The 9,830-nt window shown below is 43.6% G+C and overlaps 1 protein-coding gene across 14 annotated transcripts in view; it reads right to left on the bottom strand.

The window, feature by feature from the left end:
* Positions 1-3,693: 3,693 nt before the first annotated feature.
* The window catches only part of MITF (melanocyte inducing transcription factor), a 168,071-nt gene continuing 161,934 nt past the window's right edge, over positions 3,694-9,830 (bottom strand). For 13 of the 14 annotated variants that reach the window (XM_073351080.1, XM_073351079.1, XM_073351085.1 and 10 more), the window contains 2 exons: positions 9,537-9,684; positions 3,694-7,954 (listed from right to left, as the gene is read on the bottom strand). In XM_073351080.1, the coding sequence (XP_073207181.1) occupies positions 7,574-7,954; positions 9,537-9,684 (529 nt within the window). In that variant the 3' untranslated portion in view covers positions 3,694-7,573. The remainder of the gene's footprint in view (positions 7,955-9,536; positions 9,685-9,830) is intronic. The other variant, XM_073351090.1, reaches the window with a different exon arrangement.

The following is a 9,830-nucleotide window of genomic DNA, read 5'->3' as shown; positions in this document are numbered from 1 at the left end:
TGGGCAAACTTTTTGGCCCAAGGGCCACATCGGGGTTGCAAAACTGTATGGAGGGGTGGGTAGGGAAGGCTCTGCCTCCCCAAACAGCCTGGCCCCCCATCCACCTCCTCCCACTTTTCACCCCGACTGCCCCCCTCAAAATCCCTGACCCATCCAACCCCCCCTGCTCCTTGTCCCCTGACTAACCCTCCCAGGACCCCTCACCCCTAACCGCCATGCCCCCATCTAAACCCCCCTGCTCCCTGACCCCTATCCACATGCCTGCCCCCTGACAGGCCCACCTGGGCCCCACTCCTTATCCAACCCCCCCCCGTTCCCCACCTGCCAAGAACCTCCGCCCCATTCAACCACCCCCTGTCCCTTGCCTGCCCCCCAGGACCTCCTGCCCCTTATCTAACTCCCCCCCACTGCTCCCTGCCCCCTCCTTACCATGCCACTCAGAGCAGCAGGACTGGCTTATTGGAAAGCTTGGGAGGTGGGCAGGTGCAAGCCACGCTGCCCACGCGGCGGCAACAAAAGGTGGACAGCAGGGGAGGGGCCGGGGGCTAGCCTCCCCGGCCGGGAGCTCAAGGGTTGGGCCAGATGTGGCCCGCAGGTCGCAGTTTGCCCACCTCTGGTCTAATCCATGCATTGGGATCCTGCAGCTCTGCCTGTTTAACTGGCCCTGTGTGTGGAACTGGGAGCATTTCAGAGACTGCGACCATGGAGGCCCTGGCCTAACTTTAGCCTCCATGACCCCTCTCCTACCTTTCCCTATGTCAGTGGTACCTACCACAGTACCATGACCACTGGCTCCTTCTCAGCACTGCACATAAGTCTGTCTAGATGTCTCAAGAGATCTGCAACCGTCACATCCGGCAAGCTAATTACCAGTTCTCCTGATCCCCAACTATCTATGTTTCTCATGAGAGAATCCCCTAGTGCAGTGGTTCCCAAACTAGGGGGTGCGGAAGAATGTTTGGGGAGGCCTGGGCCAGCCTTCGCAGGGGGCGGGGATGGATTGCCACCCAGCCCTGCTCTGCTCTGGCCCCCGACCCCAGGTGCCTCAGCCCCTGGCTTGGCTGCAGCTCCGCACCCAGCCATGGCCCCAGCTGCTGGCCCTGTCCCCAGCCTTGGCCCCCTTACCCAGTCTGCGCCAGGCCCCAACCACAGCTCCAGGGGTGGGGCATGGATAGCAGTAAGGGGGGGGGGGGTGTGACATGAAAAGTTTAGGGACCACTGCCCTATTGCTATTACCTGTCTCATCCTAATAATTGGGGTTCCCTCCCATAGAGGCATCTCCTCAGTGTGAGGGAATACCATAACACCATCTGAAAGGAGGGTCCCAACTATGGAATCGTTTCCCTCCACTCCAGTTCGATGTTCTCCTTCCCTGAGACTTTCATCCTCCTCAACAGCACAGAGGCTGTCAGACTCTGGGTGGGACCACTCTACTGTGTCCCAGCAAATCTCATCCCTCTCCGTCTCCCTTAGCTCCTCCAGTTCAGCCACTCTGAGCTCAAGAGCTCACATTTGCTGAGGGCCATGAGGTGCTTGCACTGAATGTACACGTGTCCACAAGGCAGGGAATCATACATGCCGAATTCAGCGCAGTAGACTGCATAGCCCCCACTCTGCTGCTGGGCTTCTGCCTCCATTATTTTTACTCCTCCGTTTGGTTTTTATAGGGGAGAGGAAGATGTTAATTAGACCCAAAAAACATTCTCTAAACTTAGGCTATCTGGTTCTCAACCTCCCCCTCTAAACTCTCTCGCAAAACTCCGGTTTGCTAGCTCCTCTGGTTGCTTAGGAGCTGGCTTTTTAAATCCCTGTTTTCCTTGACTATCCCTGTCCCCTGGTTTATTGATCCTAAACGGATTACGGATCAAAGCCTCGTTAAGTAGCTCTCAGCCTTGCGTATCAGGCCACGAGGCTCAGGACAGGGTCCCCCAACACAGACCACACTATAAATTTCAGTCAAGCAGGCACACAGCAAGCAAGCAAGCCCTCAAACTACAGACGACAAACTAATCCCAAGGGTCATGTAGTCACACTTCCTTCACCAGTTTTCACCTTAAGAACTGGGCCCTAGTCTCCAGTTTTATAGAAGACAATTACAACACCGTACAGTCATACGCTAAACTCTTAGTGAAGACATCTGGAATTCAGGTCATCACATAGTCATATGCATGTGTGCTGAGATGCAAACCTATGATCTTGTCCCTACTACCCATCCGTATTAGACAGGCCAAATCATTGCCCTTCAGATGAGGATTGAAGCTTCCTAAAGCTCACAGCGCTCACTCTGAAATGCTCTCTATGCTACACTCATAGTAACAGCTTTTGTCTTGCTTGGTAGTGCATTTCTGCCCAGTATACAAAAAGCATCACTCAATGCCAGAAATGCTTATACAGGCTTCAGTTGCACAGATGAACTCACATTTGATAGGAATTCTAGTCCTGCGATTAAAGCAGTGGCTTGGGACTCAGAAGAGTTGGATTCACCTTTGCCACAGGCTTCCTTTGTAAGCCTAGGCCTATTGCTTCATCTCTGTGCTTCACTTACCCTTCTGTGCAAGAGAGAATACTTGCTTTCTGCTGCTCTTAAAAATTAGGGGCCACATTTGCTGCTGACAAAAGCCTCTGAAGTCAATGGAGTTAGGCCAGCAAAAGAGTGGCCCATAATCTTCAAGATAATCACACATTTCAAAAAGTTGTAAGCCAGTGCACTCCATGGTATTAAGTAAAAACCCTTCTAATCAGAGGTCAGAAGTTTCGGTCTAGCTAAGGATTGTAGACAGGCTGCTTCTAACACCAGTTCAAGTCCTGTATCGGATCCTTAAAGTACTGGACTAAAGCAAGCTAGTATAGGTAACAGAAGTCATAAAGGAACCTGACTTTAGCTCTTTAAATACGGTGATATAAAAGAGGTTTTTTAAAAAAATTACATGCCTAGATAAACCAATGCATTCTATTCCTAAAGCCTAAGAATTTTCACAAATTTAGGCACAAACAATTACATCTCTCTGCAGTCTGAGGTGGCTTTAAGTGATTTCAATGGCTAGAGGATGCAGATATCAAGTGGGATCTTTCCCACAAGCTAAGGGGCTTGTGGGAACTTTGGATGCTCAAGGCTGACACACTTACAGCAAAGTCAACCTCACAACAATGAGGATGCAGCTGAATACTGCAGGGAGGGATGGGATGTTAGGACAAAGATGCTGTGCTTCATGCTACAGACGAGGGCGAGCCCATTGTAGGTGAAGTAGTCAGAGCAATGAGCCAGGAAGACTATTTTAGCAGCTGTAGTTTGAATGGAGTTGAGGGGCAAAAGGCAGCTGTCATCAGATTCCAAGAGGACGACATTCGTCTGTAGTGACCAGTTGTTTTTTGTTTTATGCTTAGATTGTAAATTCTTCCGGGGAGGAAGTGTCCTTGTACTGTGTTTGTACAGTGCCTAGTACAATGGCGTCCTGCTCCATGACTGGGACTCGTAGGCACTACTGCAATACAATAAATAATACAAAACAAAGGTTGCAACAACACAGTAAGAACTAAAATAACTTATTACTGTCGCTTTAAAAACTTTGGCACAATCTGTCAGTGACTAAGTCACAAACGTGACATGTACTGTTGAGAGCCTTAAAGACATTTACAACCAAGATTCACTTACACTGAACACAAGTGGCTTACACAGAGGATGTGAAAAACCAAATGCTTTAATCCATCTATGAAGAACAACAGTTCAAAGTATTTCATTGGATACATTACTATCGATCCATAATTTACAGTGCTATGGACCATACACAAATTATTGCTGCACTCAACAGCAGGTGAATATCAACAACATTACAGTACCAAGCATCATAGCAAGAGGCAGTAATTAATGTCACCTTTTCAAGAAATATAGGTATTTTATATTATCAATATCTGCTTCTCCCCAGTGCATTTTATGTGTAAAAAAAAAAAAAAATATCAATGTAAGTGCATTATTTTGTGCTTTGCTTTTTTTTTTCCTTGTACACTTCCTATTTGCTTTTATAGGCGGCAGAGTTAATATTGCTATAGTCTAAAAACAATAAAGAACTTCATTATATTCTATGCGTTCATATTTGTTGCATGGTTTTGGCAAAGTGAGAATTGTTTGGTAATCCATTTCCCTGGCACGTGGGCCATACAGTCATTACAGATTGAAGCTTTGGGCAATAACTGTCCTAGGGCTGCTGCTCCATCTTGCTGATGCAATGCCTTGCCTCAAGCTGCTGACTCTTTGCCTGTCTGTAGTAACTCCACATGTAAAACATTAAGGGCCATATGCTCCATAGTGCATGTACCGTAGAGAGAATAAGGGCATCAGAACTTAACTGCCTGAAAAGTCCAGGCCTCCTCCTGGCGTACCAAATGAGAACACTCACATGCTTGCATGCAGAAGAGCTGCAATATCCAAAAATGGGGGTGCAACCTAAGGAAGCGTAGGAGGAGTTGAGAAAAAGGCCAAAGTTGAGTGTTATGTACAGTGTGCTATCTTGGAGATAAGCTACCGGCTACATACAGCATGATATGGCTGCTGGGGGCCATAGTAATGTTTATCCAGAGAAATCCTGATCTTGGTAAGGAATCATATTTTTGTCAATTTCTAAGCATATGGGGACCATCTACAAATTGCACGAGGGCAGGGGATCAGGGTTTCCTTTTAGTCCACACAGGGATCAAATAAGCATGATGCATATTTGCATACCCTACATCCAGGCCCCACTTCTATATAGATCACAGCATGGTACCCAACACGGTATCCAGGTTGGGGCCATCTTGAATGGATTTTTCTGGTTACAACACCCAAATGACCTTGGGCATCCCATTTTTGGCTTTTGCTCACCCTTTTCCTTTGAAGGGGCCTATATGACCTTGCCTTAGAGCTATCGCCACTCTTTTTCCTGCTGTTATTTCCTTCATCTGTCACCGTTAACATATTGCAACAACAAGAGAAAGTGACTGCATGCATAGTTGCTAAACTATGGCACAGCTGCTGTGCAATGAGCCACCCAGGATACATGAGCATCTTAACTGCGTTGAAGATGGTGACGGGCTGCAATAAGGAATGCTGGAGACACACGTGCAGTGCCTCTGGGCCACAGTTTGGAAACCACTGCTCTAGCAGATACAGAAAACAGTCCAAAAAACGGGCTAGGAAGAACAGGCATTTGTTGTAACACTGTGGGCTGACTCTTGCCCCTCCCGAAAAGTGACAAATCTGGTGATTATCAAAGCTAATATACACTTAGCTATTCAAACAGAAACAAAGAACCGCATAACTAACCAGTGAAAGAGCTATACAAATATAAGAAAGGATGTCAAGAATATAGAATCATAGAAGTGTAGGACTAGAAGGGACCTTGAGGGGTCATCTAGTCCAGTGCCCTGCACTCAAGGCAGGACTACACAGTAAACTAGACCAGTCTTCCATATCGGCCACATAGGAGACTTCCCTCTCAAAGACCCAGTCCACCCCAAGTACCAGAATAGAAAGCAGCAGAGCTGATAACAGGCCCAGTCATGCACTCCCATTGTCAAACAAAAAACTCCTATTGGCTTCCATGAGAGCAGGACTGGGCACCAGTGGTTTCAAGGATTTTTCATAACCAAATGTATATGTGAAAGATGCAGCATCCATCAGTATGAACCTTCCATTAAAACTCCTGACGTTTTGTCCTCCGTCTTTCAACATCACCACTATATTCACATTTGATTTCAGAACACTATTAAACAGCCATGACCAAGGCTTCTTGATCAAGTCTGCCACGTTGGCACTCAATCACTAAACAAGATTTTAATTTTTATATATTATACATATCTTTCCAGTGTAGCACAAAGAGAATGGGATGCTCTTGTTTTCTACAGAGGGTACCAGGCTACACTCCAATTTCCTATAACTATCACCCCAAAACTTTCTCCTATGCCACACTTCAGTCAGTGCTCGTCCAAGAAGACAACAACAACAATTTAAGGCACTTCATTCTGAACGAGATGCTTTTCTGACACATTTCAACTGCAGGCTGCTACTGAGAAATCCAGTCGGTCAGTCTGGCTCATAACACCATCTGTCATCTTTGTAAAAACTTCTAGGTTTGATATAATACAATTGTAACTACTGTTATTGCATAGGACTACACTTGCGTAGATAATGCACCAAACCTACTTTTACAACATTGTTGCAAGTTAAATTAATACAACGGTTATAAAGTAACAGTTATTTTAAGATACGGTATATTTACTCTTTTAAACCAGCCACATTGCTGAAATAAAACACCAATTTAATTACTCTAAGGGGCATATTAACTATATAGTTATTAGGCTTCAAAGCATATTACTATTCTTTCTGTATCACTAAAAATAAATATGTAAGTTCATTTTCTCTACAGAGCTTTGTTTTGCTACCTAGTCTAAATCTGTACTACACCTTCAATTGGGTTTAAAAATATTTCCAAAGTGAGACTGTAATATACAAAATATTCTCAAAATCTCTCAATACACAGGATCCTGCATAAAAGCTTTCTTTCAAGTGTTTACAAAGAATGCAGAAAACCTCCAGTGAGTTTTAAACATGTCAAAAAATTGTTGTAATATTAAGAGGCATATTCTTATAAATGAAATACAACTATATTTAAAAACAAAACAAAAACATGAGGATAACTAAAGAATCCATGCAAATGAAAAACCTGTACAACACAAAAAAAAAAAAAAGGCCAGTTAGAAATATACAACAAAATGTGCCCAGTTGATAAAATGTATTGAATTTTGTCTGAAAATGTATACCATCTTACAGTGCTCCTCTGTTTTATTGTTGATAAACAATTCTAGGTCTCCTTTTCAAAATAAAAGCCTTTAAAGAAAAGCTTGAAGTAGGAGCAGAAGGGAAACCCTTTCAGTTGAGAGTAGGAAACAACAACACTCCAAGAAACAGACAGATTCATGCTTCCCTACACTCTCTCCTTCATTTCTAGCATCATCATCAGGAACATTTCATATTGGAATCAACAATCAGTATGTGTTAATGCTAGTTTTATTATTATTAAAGTAGAATAGTGATTTATTTTAAATATCTTGTGATAAAGACTAAACTAAGTTTGAAGGATACTGTATCTTTAAGGCAGCACTATTAAATCAACACAACATGGTTACAAAGTGGATATTTTTGGTTTCTTCACATTCTCTCTCTCTTTTTTTTTTTTTTTAAGCTTTACGTTTAGTTTCCAAGTAAATAACTTGTAAGTTTCCCCTGAATAGAAACAGACTGTTTTGATTTGTAATTCTATTGCTTTGAGTAGATTTGACCAGTTCAAAGTTCTTGGCGAATCCAGTTCACAAATACTGTACATGTGTTGTACAATATTTTGGAGGCATTGGTACTTTTAAAATAGAATATACAAGTCTTTTCACAAAATTCAAAAATATATATAATATATATACTGGGCTATTGATGAAGCGAAAGTAGATTAATATTAAAAGAAAATCAAAAAAACCCCTAAAAATGTAAATTATTTAATCTACTGATTAAGAAATGAAGCAGTTTATGAGAGGCCATGCCAATTATCTGCTAACAAGCATGATCAGTATCTTCCATGCTCATGCTGCTTCTTCTGCTACTTGTTTTTGAAGCTCCAGGAGACACTGAGGAAAGGAGTGGGTCAGTAACTCCTACAGGGGAGAGAGTATCGTCCATCAAAATATCTTCCAGTTTGGATCCCACTTTTGTGGGGACACTGTAGGATCCTAGGTTATCGTTGAAAGTTATGGTACCATCAGTAAGATCAAAGGTAGTCGTGCAAGATAAATCTGAGTGGTGCTGCAATACATCTTGGTTGCAGTTGTCAATGACAGGTTCTTGCTTGATGACCCGGTTTACCACATCTGGTGAGCAAAGGCCTGTAGATGGGACAAGAGAAAGTCCATGTGCTCGAGCCTGCATCTCAAGTTCCTGTAAAGAAGGCAACAGACACAAATAAAAGCTGAAAGCAAAGATGAAGTGTAATGCTGTTGATACATCTTTGATGTACAATTTCCGATGGACACTTCTAAACCGCATCACCCTCTCAGCAACTCCCATCTCACTACGAGAGCAACAACTGCTGCAAGAATTGGACTTGATATAGCTATCATACCCCCCTCCCGAACTTCCTCCACCCAAGATCACTACTTAAATACTATTCGCTCAATTAAAAGTCTGCAGAGAGTCAATGGTGGCAGACCACTGCCAGACTTTTCCTGGAGAACCATCTCATTGCCAAAAACAAATTTCACAAGCAATATGATCAAGATGTCTTCAAGCACACCAGCAACTTAAGTTCTCAATGGATATCCAGATCAGCAGTGCTGACAGCAACCACAGCAAAGCCTTACAGATCAGAGCCATGACGACAGTTACACCACATCTTTTTGTATTATTTAAATCCGTAACTACCATAAATAGAGCCACCAAAATAAAGTATGGTAGTCCTGCTATTCATAGGGGAAACTGAGGCGCTCTCCTGGACCAAAAAAAGACACCATCACCACAGTATATTCCTTCCTCTGGTGAAAATCCCCCTGGCTTTCATCAGAGCATTGTTTAATTTACTGTTCAATGTATTTTTTTTTTTTTTACTAGACATGCAGCCATTGGCGGGCTCTCCCTGCAGCAGCTCAGTACTAGACACAAAGGGGACGCACAAAGCAGGGAAGTAGAGCTGCCAGCCTGGTGTCTTTCAAAGGATTGTGCTGCAGAACAAGGCTGGTATCCTGTTCCCCCCTTTGCCTCCAAGCCCCACTAAACTCACTCTGTGCAGAGCAGCGGCTGAGAGGCTCCTGCAGACTACCAGGGAGGAGGCTGTTAATGTAGCATCATTCCCTTCTCCCTTGCAGAGGACAGGGAGACAACCTTACATGGAGGACTCCTGCTATCTGCAGATCTCTGGGACAGCCTGTGCCTAGCGGTGGTGCTCCATGTGAATTTGTAGAACATCATTTCACTCGACTGCTCTGTTTAGGAAGCAGTGTCATGTGAGAGGAAAACCATTAGTAGTTTTCAGTCAAAAAGCATTTGAACTAACTTGACCATATTGACAACTGCTCCATATAGAATATGGCACCTTGGGCTCATCCTGCTCTTACTGGAGTCAATGGCAAATATTTCTCTGCCTTCAGTGAGAGCAGGACTGGACTCCTCATCTGTATCTACAACCTAATAATGCCCAATGTAGTTTGCAGTGCTTCAAGTTGTGTGGTGAGAGCAGAGACACACTAAACTACAAATGTTTTACAAAAAGGCTAGAGAATTATCTGCTATCCAGAAGCATCTCACTTTTTAAAGTTCCTCCTATAACATAGCTTGTCTCCTCTGGTAACGGGAGGACCAAGAACTCTACAAGTTCAACTCAGCATTAATCATAGATACTGCAGGACCAGCAATATGGCTCCCTCTAAGTTACATAGTAAGCTGGCGTTTCCTTGTAGCAAATAGATGTGAATGATATACATACATACAACTGTTAAATGCATTCATAATGTATTTATCAGCAAACCTGTATTCTGAGCAATAGATGTCTGTTGGCATGTTCTAATTTCTTCTGCCTGTTCTCAAGTTCTTTTGTGCGTTGTTGTTCTCTCTGCAGTTTGCGGATATAGTCCACCGACGCTTTTAAAATAGTGCCCTTATTCCAGCGCATGTCCCTATAAAAGTAGTGTTGGGAAAAAAATCAACCTCTTACCCAAGCTCACTGATAACTAACTCCCCTGCCAAAACGTAGAGCAGAGCTGCAGTGATGTTTAACAGCACAAGTTACACCACATCTGACAGAATTATAGTATTACAAAGT

The sequence above is a fragment of the Lepidochelys kempii genome, chromosome 7, assembly GCF_965140265.1.
Source record: "Lepidochelys kempii isolate rLepKem1 chromosome 7, rLepKem1.hap2, whole genome shotgun sequence".
Lineage (NCBI taxonomy): Eukaryota > Metazoa > Chordata > Testudines > Cheloniidae > Lepidochelys > Lepidochelys kempii.
The sequence above is the reverse complement of the archived record's forward strand: the minus strand, read 5'-3'. Positions and strand labels throughout refer to the sequence as shown.